The sequence below is a fragment of the Megalobrama amblycephala genome, linkage group LG19, assembly GCF_018812025.1.
Source record: "Megalobrama amblycephala isolate DHTTF-2021 linkage group LG19, ASM1881202v1, whole genome shotgun sequence".
Taxonomy (NCBI): domain Eukaryota; kingdom Metazoa; phylum Chordata; class Actinopteri; order Cypriniformes; family Xenocyprididae; genus Megalobrama; species Megalobrama amblycephala.
Window position 1 is genome coordinate 27087420 of NC_063062.1, and position 13775 is coordinate 27101194.

Below are 13775 nucleotides of genomic sequence, written 5' to 3' on the forward strand. Positions count from 1 at the left end.
ATATGTTTGGCAACGGTTCTTTTAACCCTTTAAGATGGAGTGTGTAGCTTTTCATTTCTTAAACAATCATGTAGAAAGACACATCATGGCCATATTCCAGGATGACAATGTCAAGATTCATCAGGGTTAAAATTGTGAAAGAATGGTTCAGAGAGCATGGAGAATCATTTTCACACATGAATTGGCACCTCTGAGTCCAGACCTTAAAGGGGACCTATTATGTCCTATTTAACAAGATGTAAAATAAGTCTCTGATGTTCCCAGAATGTGTATGTGAAGTTTTAGCTCAAAATACCCCCCAGATAATTTTTTATAGCATGTTAAAATTGCCACTTTTAGTGGTTGAGCAAAAACGAGCCGTTTCAGTGTGGTCCCTTTAAATGCAAATGAGCTGCTGCACTCGGCCTTTTCATATATTCTACATTCCCTACATGTAAAGTAAAACATTTCAAAAGTTTTTTTTTTTTATTTTTTATTTTGATGATTAGAGCGTACAACTAATGAAAGCCCAAAATCCAGTATCTCAAAATATTAGAATATTTCCTAAGATCAATCAAAAAATGGATTTTCAAAACAGAAAAGTTCAAGTTCTTTAAAGTATGTTCATTTGTGCACTCAATACTTGGTCGGCAGCACATATTACAGTAAATGACTTGCTCCTAGCACAAATTACAGCATCAGTGAAGTGTGGCATGGAAGTAATCAGCCTGTGGCACTGCTGAGGCACTATTGAGCCTTCAGATCATCAGTATATTGTTGGATCGACTGTTTCTCATCTTTCTCTTGAAAATATCCCATAGATTCAGGGGTCAGGCATGTTGGCTGGCCAATAAAACACAGTAATATCATGGTCAGCAAACCACTTGGAAGTGGTTTTTGCACTGTGGGCAGGTGCTAAAGTCCTGCTGGAAAAGGAAATCAGCATCTCCATAAAGCTTGTCAGCAGATGGAAGCATAAAGTGCTCCAAAATCTCTTGGAAGATGGCTGCATTGACTTTGCACTTGATAAAACACAATGGACCAACACCAGCAGATGTCACGGCCCCCCAAATCATAACTTCAGAAACTTCCCACTAGACTTCAAGCAGCTTGGATTCTGTGCCTCTCCAGTCTTCCTTCAGACTCTGGGACCATGATTTCAACATGAAATGCAAAATTTACTTTTATCTGAAAAGAGGACTTTCGACCACTGTTCACTGTCCAGTTCTTTTTCTCCTTAGCCCAGGTAAGATGCTTCTGACGTTGTTTCTGTTTCAGAAGTGGCTTGGTAGTCCTTTTCCTGAAGATGTCTGAGTGTGGTTACTCTTGATGCGCTGACTCCGGCTTCATTTTACTCATTGTGAAGCTCTCCCAAGTGTTTGAATCCGCTTTACTTGACAGTATTCTCAAGCTTGCGGTCATCCCTGTTGCTTGTGCACCTTTGCCTACCCAATTTCTTCCTTCTAGTCAACTTTGCATTTAATATGCTTTGATACATCACTCTGTAAACAGCCACCCCATTCAGTAATGACCATCTGTGACTTACTCTCTTTGTGGAGGGTGTCAATGATTTTCTCCTGGACCATTGCCAAGTCAGCAGTCTTCCCCATTAGTGTGGTTTCAAAGAACAAGAAATACCTGGAATTTATACTGTAGGGATGGTCATTTAATGAAACTCAAATGTAAATATTCTAATATTTTGAGATACTGGATTTTGGACTTTCATGAGCTGTACACTCTAATCAACAAATTAAAAAAAAAAAAAAAAAACTGTTTAAATGTTTTACTTTACATGTAGGGAATCTAGTATAAATGAAAGTTTCATTTTTTAAAATAATTTACAATAAAAAAATAAACTTTTTCATGATATTCTAATTATATGACCAGCACCTGTATATGCTGCATGGAGATAGAACAGGTATAGTTTAGTTCAATTATGGTTATAACTTATATTGCCTTCTTGTTTTTAATCTACTATATTAGTACAGGCCTGTTGTACCATCCGAATGATGGCCAAAACTATACAGATGAGTTTTATGACGTTTATTGTACTTCACACAAAAGATGAAGTGTCCGTTTTCACTCTAGAAAATCTCTGTAAGAGCTTAATAAAACACTGCAAGTGTGCATCAAAATATTATCCATGAACTCTCTCTCTTATCCTTGTATTTATCACCAACAAACATAGCGAAGTACACAGAAACACTCGTTACAACTAACAGTAAACGAATATATAAAGACCGTATGCCTTTCGGGTGGTGCTTAATAAACTTTATACCCATAAATAAGCTCAGATGAACTGTAATAAAGTGCCCTCACCTTCATTACTGCTGTATCCAGTATCATTCTGGAGACTTTAAACAAAGACTATAGAATAAGTCTTAAAGGGACTTTGACTTTAAACTGGATCACGAACAGTTTTTACTTGTATATCGAGTAGCACATTTTTAGCACAGTCTCTGTTTTGTATTGTCTCTTTGTATTGATATTCGTTCAGAAAGCAGTCCGGTGTGAAATGATTCACGCAGACATAAATGAATTTCGACAGAACTGATGGAGCATTTTCCTGGAAAACCAAGTTAATCCACCTCGTTTTCAGCAGCTCAGATTTAGGTAGTAAATGAATAGAGTTATGTGGATTCATCCATCCAGCTACAGAACACCTAAAATGCTTGGGAGACATTCTTGTCAGTGCAGCAATGGAGGACTCGCCATGAACTCGCTCAGGGCGGGTCTATGTTCAAACGTCAGTGTCAGTCAACACTGTGGGCAGGGCCTGTGGCTTTTGTGACCTCACACTGCCAGGGATCTGGAAACGGCTTGTTCTGAGACACTGCTTATGATTTATGGGGATTAAAAAAAAAAGGAGTGGGTGGATTTTTATCACTATAGGGTGGTTGTGTACACACACTGCCAACACACATTTATGTCCAAACACCAGGCAAAAGTGAATTTTGCATAATAGGTCCCCTTTAATTTCATTGAAAGTCTTGGGATGTGCTGGAGTACAGAGTGCTCACCTCTTTAACTGTCAATGATCTTGACCAAAAATTGATGCACCTCTTAATGGAAATAACATCACAACATTTATCAGAATTATCATTATTGGGCAAACTATCCCTTTAACTATTATGAGACAAACAAGTTTCATGAAACAAGTCTAATGACATGCTCTTTTTAAAAAATATATATTTTAAGTAACAAGAAATGTAAATGATTAAGTGCTATAAAATCATCAATAATTGTTTATTTGTACGTTTTAAGCATGGAGAAGGAGTGCCATCCAAAACATATGGTTATTGCTGTACAGGTGCTGGTCATATAATTAGAATATCATCAAAAAGTTGATTTATTTCACTAATTCCATTCAAAAAGTCAAACTTGTATATTACATTCATTCATTACACACAGACTGATATATTTCAAATGTTTATTTCTTTTAATTTTGATGACTATAACTGACAACTAAGGAAAATCCCAAATTCGGTATCTCAGAAAATTAGAATATTGTGAAAAGGTTCAATATTGAAGACACCTGGTACCACGCTCTAATCAGCTAATTAACTCAAAACACCTGCAAAGGGCTTTAAATGCTCTCTCAGTCTAGTTCTGTAGGCTACACAATCATGGGGAAGACTGCTGACTTAACAGTTGTCCAAAAGACAAGCATTGACACCTTGCACAAGGAGGCCAAGACACAAAAGGTCATTGCAAAAGAGGCTGGCTGTTCACAGAGCTCTGTGTCCAAGCACATTAATAGAGAGGCGAAGGGAAGGAAAAGATGTGGTAGAAAAAAAGTGTACAAGCAATAGGGATAACCGCACCCTGGAGAGGATTGTGAAACAAAACCCATTCAAAAATGTGGGGGAGATTCATAAAGAGTGGACTGCAGCTGGAGTCAGTGCTTCAAGAACCACTACGCACAGACGTATGCAAGACATGGGTTTCAGCTGTCGCATTCCTTGTGTCAAGCCACTCTTGAACAACAGACAGCATCAGAAGTGTCTCGCCTGGGCTAAAGACAAAAAGGACTGGACTGCTGCTGAGTGGTCCAAAGTTATGTTCTCTGATGAAAGTACATTTTGCATTTCCTTTGGAAATCAGGGTCCCAGAGTCTGGAGGAAGAGAGGAGAGGCACACAATCCACGTTGCTTGAGGTCCAGGAAGATGCGATATGCCAGACCCAACAATGCAGAAGAGCTGAAGGCCACTATCAGAGCAACCTGGGCTCTCATAACACCTGAGCAGTGCCACAGACTGATCGACTCCATGCCACGCCGCATTGCTGCAGTAATTCAGGCAAAAGGAGCCCCAACTAAGTATTGAGTGCTGTACATGCTCATACTTTTCATGTTCATACTTTTCAGTTGGCCAAGATTTCTAAAAATCCTTTCTTTGTATTGGTCTTAAGTAATATTCTAATTTTCTGAGATACTGAATTTGGGATTTTCCTTAGTTGTCAGTTATAATCATCAAAATTCAAAGAAATAAACATTTGAAATATATCAGTCTGTGTGTAATGAATGAATATAATATACAAGTTTGACTTTTTGAATGGAATTAGTGAAATAAATCAACTTTTTGATGATATTCTAATTATATGACCAGCACCTGTATATTAGTATTTGTTTCAGTTTATTATTAAAAACGATCTGTTCATGTGTGTATTCTGGACGTACAGTCAGTAAAAGCCTTTATTCTGCATGACTGTGATGCCATTTCTATCATAATGTACATGAGAGTGTTTCATGTTTTTACTCTTTTACAAGCTGAATCTGTAAACAGATGACTCAAGTTGACTTGAGGGAAACACAGCAAATGATGAGTCAGTCCAGTAAAAAAAAACAGAAAGAAACAACTCATTGAGGGGTAGATGAATAGTTAACAGAGGTCTCTGACAGCATTTAACATGCCTGGAAGTCCATTTTCACTGTCTTTTTCTGATTCAAAATGTTGGGCAATTCGAGTTGGCAACCTGCCAGTGTTGGGAAACAGAGCTGAACAATGGGACTACGCCATTCTAGTATGTCAAAAGAAACATGTCAACACCAACCTTAACTCTCAAAGCCCCTGTGTACATGTGCACTGAAAACGCTAAGCCCCAGATGTGGCAAAGCGACAGGGGAGAACCGCCATAACCACGGGGCCTACTACAGTACATGCTGGCTAACATGTCATCATTATCCTGCGGAGACCGGAAAAGTAACAGAGGTCCTTCTGTTTGTAATGGATACTATTGCAACACTCTTCCCAGTGTCCTTTTATAGAGCCCCAGTCTCCCAAAAACACACAACACATGCACATATACACTCACACTCACACAGGGATGGTTATAGGATATGATCCACCCAATCAGTAAAACGCACAGTGATATGGAGGCAAAGGGGAATTTCTATATTCTCCAAACAGATTCTATTTTTTTACTATTATTTCAGTGTGATCTATCATTAGCAATATGACACACTTATAATGCCTTCAAGATGTTGTGTGGTGAAAATTCCTCTAAGACCTCCTGCAATTTTATTTTTCTGTCTACTTCATTTTTTTCTGAGTAGAGAGAGAAAAAAAAAGAATAATTGCGAAGGCATATTACTGGCGAGTTAACTCTCTCTCTCTTTCTCAAGCATGTGGCATATGACCCGGTGCCTTCTTACATTTAAATTTCCACTGTCCACTCTGATCTACTAAAACACAGGATCACACACAATTTTACCACCTATCCTCCCCCCAACTACTAAAACTGGTGTTTCACTAGGAAACTCAAACTCTTGGTATCACACTGACCTTCAAGAATGGAAATGGACTGACAAATCAAATGTAACTTTCCGCATTTCCAGTGCAGTACACAGTACGTGATCAAATTACTTTCTGGTTTTTGGCTAATTTCGAGTTGGACATGACTGGACACCAGACTAAGTGAGTAGTTTGGGCATCTTAGTACAATTCACAAATGTTCTGGCAACCCCAGCTGATTGTAGCATTATAATTATGGAGTTGTCTACACTGGAAGTATCAGCTGATGTGACGCATCTCTGGTTCATTCCCCATATCAAATTGTGTGTAAATTAAAAAAAACAAAAACTGATTGTTACGTCATAGCTAGTTTGTGATTTTCTAATCTCTGGCCTTTTTATTTAAGTCATCTTTTGTTTTTACATACTTTTACTTTTTACTCCATTTAATATTTGTCGGGTAGGTTATTTCCCCCCCAAAGTCAATTTCTGTACACCACCCTTAAAGAGTTAGTTCACTCAAAAATGAGCTACTAAAAAGCTACTAAAAACATATTTTAAAAAGTTCATGTGACTACAGTGGTTCAACCTTAATGTGATGAAGCGACGAGAATACTTTTTGTGCACCAAAAAAACAAAATAATGACTATTCAACAATATCTAGCCCCCGTCACTGAACTAAACACTGCTTCAAGAAGCTTCGAAGCTTTATGAATCTTTTGTTTCGAATCAGTGGTTCGGAGCTTGTATTAAATGATCTCAAACTGCCAAAGTCACGTGATTTCAGTAAACGAGGCTTCATTGTGTCATAAGAGTTTCGAAATTTCAATGGTTCACATGACTAAAAGGTTCGTAAAGCTTCGAAGCTTCATGAAACAGAGTTTTGTTCAGTGACGAGTGCTAGATATTGTTGAATAAAGTCGTTATTGTTTTTTTTTGGTGCACAAAAAGTATTCTCTTTGCTTCATCACATTAAGGTTGAACCACTGTAGTCACATGGACTGTTTTAAATATAGTTTTAGTACCTTTCTGGGCATCTAAAAGTGTAAGTTAACTTGCTCTCAATGCAGGCCTCATGAGCCATCAGATTTTATCAAAAATATCTTAATTTGTGTTCCGAAGATGAAGGTCTTACGGGTGTGGAACGACATGAGGGTGAGTAATAAATGACAAAATTTTCATTTTTGGGTGAACTAACCCTTTTTAACCACAAAAACCTATTAAACATTTCCACCTTATTGCCTGGGAACAAAGAAACCTTTTGTGATGATCTAATACATGGACATTTGTCTCACTACATGGGGTCAGTTGTCACAAACGAACCTGTGGAACCTATTAAACTGCTACGGACCCTTTTCACAGACTGTGATGATGTGTTTCCACAGTTATCAACATTATAAATCTATAGTAAAGTTTTTCATATTTTCAATTAAAAAAAATAATACACATTTATAATGCTACTTTGGTTTATATTACCTTGGCAGTAAACGACAAAAGATAAATTAAAGCTGCTGCTAATTTAATACAACGGCTGAGGGAGTGACTGCAAATTTTACATGATTCTCTTTTCTGAGTGCTGTAATCAATCTCTGGGTATTTTTCCCTCTTTTGGTAAGTCATGGAAAGGCTATCAAGTACTTTTTCCTTTGCTACTGGAACAAACAGAAATACAAGAGTTATATTTGATGTCGTCTCCCGTTCACCGCTATAGAAGTTTATTCAACTATGACGACTTCCGCTGAGAACCCTCGATATGTGAAGGACCCCTTGACTCAAAAAAGTGAAGCAAAGATGGCAGCATCCACATTGTGTACATTCATGCAGAAGCCAGACGACTACCCTTGAGAAGAATGGGAATGTTAATGAACACTCACAACCATGATGATTTCTGAACAAGTTTTTGCAGTGCAGTTTCTATGAAAGTATTTGGATGGACTCGGAGGGATCTTTGCATTATGATCATTGAAGTATGTCTACATAGTACAAGCTTGTTTTAAAAGAGCAACAAAACACATACTTGTTTTTCATGATATGACCTTTTATTGTTGTCAAAAGCTGTCTCTTTAAGAGAACAAATCAAAGGACATGTCAGGGGTTACGGCATCTGTTAGGGGATGTTTATGAGTGCATTAAAGATGGGTTTGCTAGTGTCCTGCCTCGTATTTTTGCATGTGCATGTCTGCCCAACACAAACAGATTCCATATGTGTTTTGCACACAAAGTTTTTCACTGGAAGATAAATGACCCCACATTTAGGCAAAGGGAGGAAGAAATGGAAGACAACATAAAGACACAAAAGACACCAGCTGTACTATGTAATTATTCCAGACTTGATATTTACGATGTTTGATAAGATCATCCAAGCACTCGGATTTACATGGCACCGTGAAGAGGAAATGACCTAAGGTAAACATCCCAGTCTCAGCAGCTATCATGACCTCTGACCTCTCACAGTTTGCATGACGTGGCCATTTTCCACTATGGACTAGCTGTAACAGAGGAAGTATACTGAGCTCTGTGATTTTAAATATCTACTTTATTTTAGGTCTTTTTTTTCCACTGTAGAAATCTATATCTTCTACCCAAAGGCATAAATGTAAGTCTTGATACGGATCAGACACGGATACGGATTTTCATACCCTGCTGGGTCACTTCTTCCTTAAATATGTCCTGCAGAGAGGAAGCGGCTGGATGACTAATTATTCATGCTTATTTAATCTAACTTAGAGTTGGGGATTCTCAGCAGAAAGTAATATAAATCATTTATTTCACCATCTATGTATCTTATGCTCACTAAGGCTGCATTTATTTGATCATAAACACAGTAAAAACAGTAATATTGTGAAATACTATTACAATTTAAAAGAATTGTTTTCTATTTAAACATTCTAAAAATTTAATTGATTCCTATGATGTGAAATCTGAATTTTTAGCTGCCATTCCTCCAGTCTTAAGTATCACATGATCCTTCAAAAATAATTTTAATATGCGGATTTGGTGCAAGATTTTTTTTTATACTTATCCATGTGTCTTGTTCTGATTTTGTGGAAACTGTGATATACTACCATTCAAATGATTGTGGTAAGATTTAAAAAAAAAGAAAAGAAAAGAAAAAAAAAAGAAAGAAAAGCATGCAATAAATTGATCAAAAGTGACAATACCGACATTTATAACATTACAATTTATAATAATCTATTTTTAAATAAATGCTGGTCTTTTGAACTTTTTTTTTTTACAACCAGAGAATCCTAAAAAAAAACAGTTTTCAAAAAAAATTTAATAAAAAAGCATACATATTTTCAACATTGATAATAATAACCATTAATAGTAATTGAGCACCAAATAAGCATATTAAAATGACTTTTTATCTGATCATAAATATGGGGTGTAAACTATATTATAATCCTGAATATAATGTATGATAATGCAATGGGTAAAATGCATTACCATTATCAATTGTCTGATATGTCTGATAATGTTTTTAGTTCTGTTTAATTGATTTTTTTATTGGTTTTGTTTATGTTTCCTGGGTGTTCCTGAGTAGTTCTTGTTGAATTCTCCCTCATTATGTGATTACTACTGCCACAGTCATAACGTTACAGAAGACCGAACTAAGAAATGATTAAAATCTACTTATCAACAGTGCCCTCAAACCTTCAAGGACCACATGAGTGACTTTTTACAACTGGCGTGCCACTTCCAGGATCACTCCCCATGCGTGTTTTTCAGGACCAGCCTTTAAAGAATGCACAAAGACACGCCTGCCTGGTGATGATCCTCAGGGGAATGTCCCCGTGTTTGTGGAGTGGGTGCTGGTGAACAACAGATAGGCATTCACCGCCTGCACTGCTGAGGACATCACCAGCCCCACTCCAGCCCCAGATCCCAGCCAACTACCTCCCACATCATTCACGGATGAAAATCCTTTGATATCCTTTATGGTGCTGGAGGGTTCCACCTCTGAAATCATCCTGGGACGCTCGTGGATGTGACATCTGGACCCTAATTTCCTGGTCCAGCGATGAAATTCTACTATGGAGTGATGACTGCTTCAAGAAATGTTTTCACTGTTCTTAAGTACCCGCTGTCACACAGTAACACATCACATATCCCTCTGTGTCCATAAATTTCACTACCACTGAGAGTCTTGAATCTCAGTTCCAACAGGAGATACCCCAGGAATATTGGGAATTCCAGGATGTTTTCAATAAACAGCTGGCAACCAAACTACCACCACACTGGCCATGGGACCTGCTGTTTGGGGCTACTCTTCCAAGAAGCAAGATCTATCCACTGTCCATCCCGGAACATGTAGGAGTATATTAAAAGTGCCCTAGAATTGAAAATTGAATTTACCTCGGCATAGTTAAATAATTAGAGTTCTGTACATGGAAATGACATAGAGTGAGTCTCAAACACCATTGTTTCCTCCTTCTTATGTAAATTTGACTTGTTTAAAAGACCTCTGAAGAACAGAATCTCAACATAACACCGACTGTTACGCAACAGTCGGGATCATTAATATGTACGCCCCCAAATTTTGCATATACCAGCCCATGTTCAAGGCATTAGACAAGCCAGTATTAACGTCTGGAGCAGCACGGCTGAATCAACAGACTTTATGCAGGTAAGCAAGCAAGGACAATAGCAAAAAATGGCAGATGGAGCAATAATAACTAACATGATCCATGATATCATGATATTTTTAGTGATATTTGTAAATTGTCTTTCTAAATGTTTCGTTAGCATGTTGCTAATGTACTGTTAAATGTGGTTAAAGTTACCATTGTTTCTTACAGTATTCATGGAGACCAGAGCCATATCATTATTTTCATTATTAAACACTTGCAGTCTATATAATTCATAAACACAACTTAATTCTTCACAAATCTCTCCAACAGTGTTTTTAGCCCCGTTAGCCGCTGCTGAGGCTACTATCAAACTCATTCAGAATCAAATGTAAACATCCAAATAAATACCATACTTACATGATCTAACGAACACTTTGTAAAGATCCATTTTGAGGGTTATATTAGCTGTGTGAACTTTGTTTATGCAATGTATTATAGAGTTGTGAGCTTAGGGGTGGGGAGCGCGAGCATTTAATGGGGACACGCACTGAATCGGCACATTTTTAATTATGCCCCAAAATAGGCAGTTAAAAAATTGAATAATAAAAAATCTATGGGGTATTTTGAGCTGAAACTTCACAGACACATTCAGGGGACACCTTAGACTCCTATTACATCTTGTGAAAAGGGGTTCTAGGGCACCTTTAAGGAGCCATTAAATCAGGGATTTATTTGTCCATCCACTTCCACTACCTCATCTAGTTTTTTCTTTGTGGCAAAAAAGGATGGAGGCTTGTGGCCGTGTATTGACTACAGAGCTCTCAACTTCCAAACAGTTAAATACCTTTATCCACTTCCCCTGGTACTATCAGCCTTGAAAGTACTTGCGTCCTTACCAGGCTTGACCTGCGCAGCACCTACAACCTCATTTGGATATGGAGGGGAGATGAGTGGAAGATGGTATAGCTAACCTACCCTCTGTGTTCCAAGGCTTCATGAATAAGGTGTTCCGGGAGTTCCTCCATTGCTTTGTCATTGTGTATATTGATGACATCTGCCGGAACCTGACCGACCATCGCCACCACATTACGCAGGTCCTGAAAAACTGAGAGCTCACCACCTCTATCTCAAATAGGAAAAGTGCGGGCTCTGGACACCCAGGCAGCCAACAGACCCTTTCACGCCACTAATTGCTACTGGTCGTGAGGTATTGCGAGAGGCTGTCCAACATTTGCCATCATGAAGACCCCCAAGCACCTACCTGAAGGTAAATACCACTCCCTATTTCCCGACGACCCGGGTTCCACACAGGCATTGATTTCATCACTGACCTTTTCTCCTCCGACTCCCACACCTGTAATACTCATTGCTGTGGACAGATTCTCAAGACATGTTGCTTAATTCAAAGCTTACCATCTACGATGGAATCTGCAGAGGCTCTGTTTCAACAAGTATTACGCAACTTTGGCTTACCAGAAGATATAATTTCTGATCGCGGGCCCCAATTTATCTCTCGGGTCTGGAAGTCTTTCTTCAATCTGCTGGGGGTCTCTGTCAGCTTCTTGTTCAGAAACCATCCCCAAACCAATAGCCAAACTGAGCCTAAGATTCAGTCATTGTCTGAGGTCATACTACCACAGTCAGCAGCACAGTTGGAGCTTCCTTGGGCTGAGTACGCAAAAAACTCCCAGCACCAACACACCACAGGCCTAACACCCTTCCAGTGCATACTTGGGTCACCAACCGCCCAGATTTTCCTGGTCAGGAGAGCCATCAGACGTTCCAGCTGTGAATCAGTGGTTCGAGAAGAGCGAGAGAGTTTGGGACTCAGCTCACGTAAACCTCTAGAGGGCGGTACGGAGACGCAAGAGCCAGGCCAATGCTAGAAGAGCTGCTACACCAGCATACCATTCAGGGCAAAAGGTCTGGCTCTCCACTAGTGACATTCATCTCCATCTCCCTTGCTGGAAGCTGAGTCCCTGTTATATAGGTCCTTTCACCATCACCAACATTCCATGTCTCCCTCTTAAAAACGTATACTAACACTTTGATCTCTTCTCCCTCAGGTCTGGTGCTACTGATGTACCTCCTCCTCCGGTGGAATCAGTGGATCCATCTTCAAGGTGAACACCATGTTGTACTCCCGGAGATGGGACAACCGTATTGACTATCTGGACTATCTAGACTGGGATGGATATAGACAGGAGGAACGTTCCTGGGTTCCCCTAGATGACATTCTTGATCTATCCCTGCCCACAGAATTCCACTTCAACCATCCAAACCGTCCTGCATCTAGAAGTAGAAGCTGTCCTCACTGCTATCAATCTGAAAGAATCAGTTCTCCTCCGGCCAACGAACGAATAAGGTGTGATTATGATTCAGGCTGCATCACAAATCAGAAATCAGTAGCATTCAAATATTTCATCCAGTTCCTTTTGCTTGAAGACTGGATTCATCATGCCAGTATAGAGACGAAGCTGGTCATAACTCATAACTTGTGGTCTTTGCTGGGGATCTGTGCTGATGGGTTGTAGACAAGGCCTTCACAGGGGATTGTCTAGTTGACAGGATCTCTGCTGACTTTTAGGGTTGTGGTTGTTAAGTAACATAATAACTTAGTAGCACCCTCGCTTCTTATTCAAGAGGTTAAGATTGACAATTAATCAATTGATTGTTAATTTCAAACAACGATTGATTATGGGAATTTTGTAAATTGAGTTCCCTACTTGGAATATAGCACATGAGATGTGTGGACCACTTTGATGGTGCCATTTTCTCTATTTTTGAGGTGAACAATCCCTTCAAACATCATGGGTGGGTTAAAAGCAGATGGGCTGGAGTGTGAGGTCAAATCTAGTGTCATTTCTCAGGTAGAGGGAGGTGCTGAGTGAGAGGACACATGTTGGTTCATATGAGTGTGTGTTTGTGTGAATGAATGACAGACAGACAGAGAGAGCATAAAAGAGAGACGGTAGAGACTTTACCTTCTTGTGAGGCACAGTTGTCTGGGTCATGGCCAGCTCAAAGCTGTGTGCTCCCGTCAGCTGTGTTTTCTCCCAGAGTTTCCTCAGCTGCTGCACACACTCGTCCTGACAGCACAACGCCTCACTCACTTTACTCTGCACACAGACACTGCTAGTTACACTGCTAGCTTGCCAAGATTCACATTACTCATACTTAGAGGTGTTTGCTAAGGCAAACATTACATTTACTGCTGCTCATGGTAAGATAAGATTAACCTCTAAGCCAAAATTATTAAACGTCAATATGTAACTACATATATAATTTATAAATATATATATAAATGATCCAACAACAAAAAATATTTACATTGTTATTTAGACCCCTCAATGACACATTGACATATACACAAACATATTTGTTTATATTAGTGAGAACATCTCATAGACTTCCATTGTTTTTATATTAGGATAATGATCATTTTAAAACCTGACCCCTACACTTAAACATAACCCTCACAGAAACCTCTGCA

General features: G+C 38.9%; 1 protein-coding gene across 4 annotated transcripts in view; it reads right to left on the minus strand.

Moving 5' to 3' along the window:
* Positions 1 to 13775, minus strand: part of veph1 (ventricular zone expressed PH domain-containing 1) — a 149277-nt gene that overhangs the window by 25863 nt on the left and 109639 nt on the right. For 3 of the 4 annotated variants that reach the window (XM_048168270.1, XM_048168269.1, XM_048168271.1), the window contains exon 11: positions 13267 to 13401. In XM_048168270.1, the coding sequence (XP_048024227.1) occupies positions 13267 to 13401 (135 nt within the window). Of the gene's footprint in view, positions 1 to 6888; positions 8201 to 13266; positions 13402 to 13775 lie in introns of those variants that run through there. The other variant, XM_048168272.1, reaches the window with a different exon arrangement.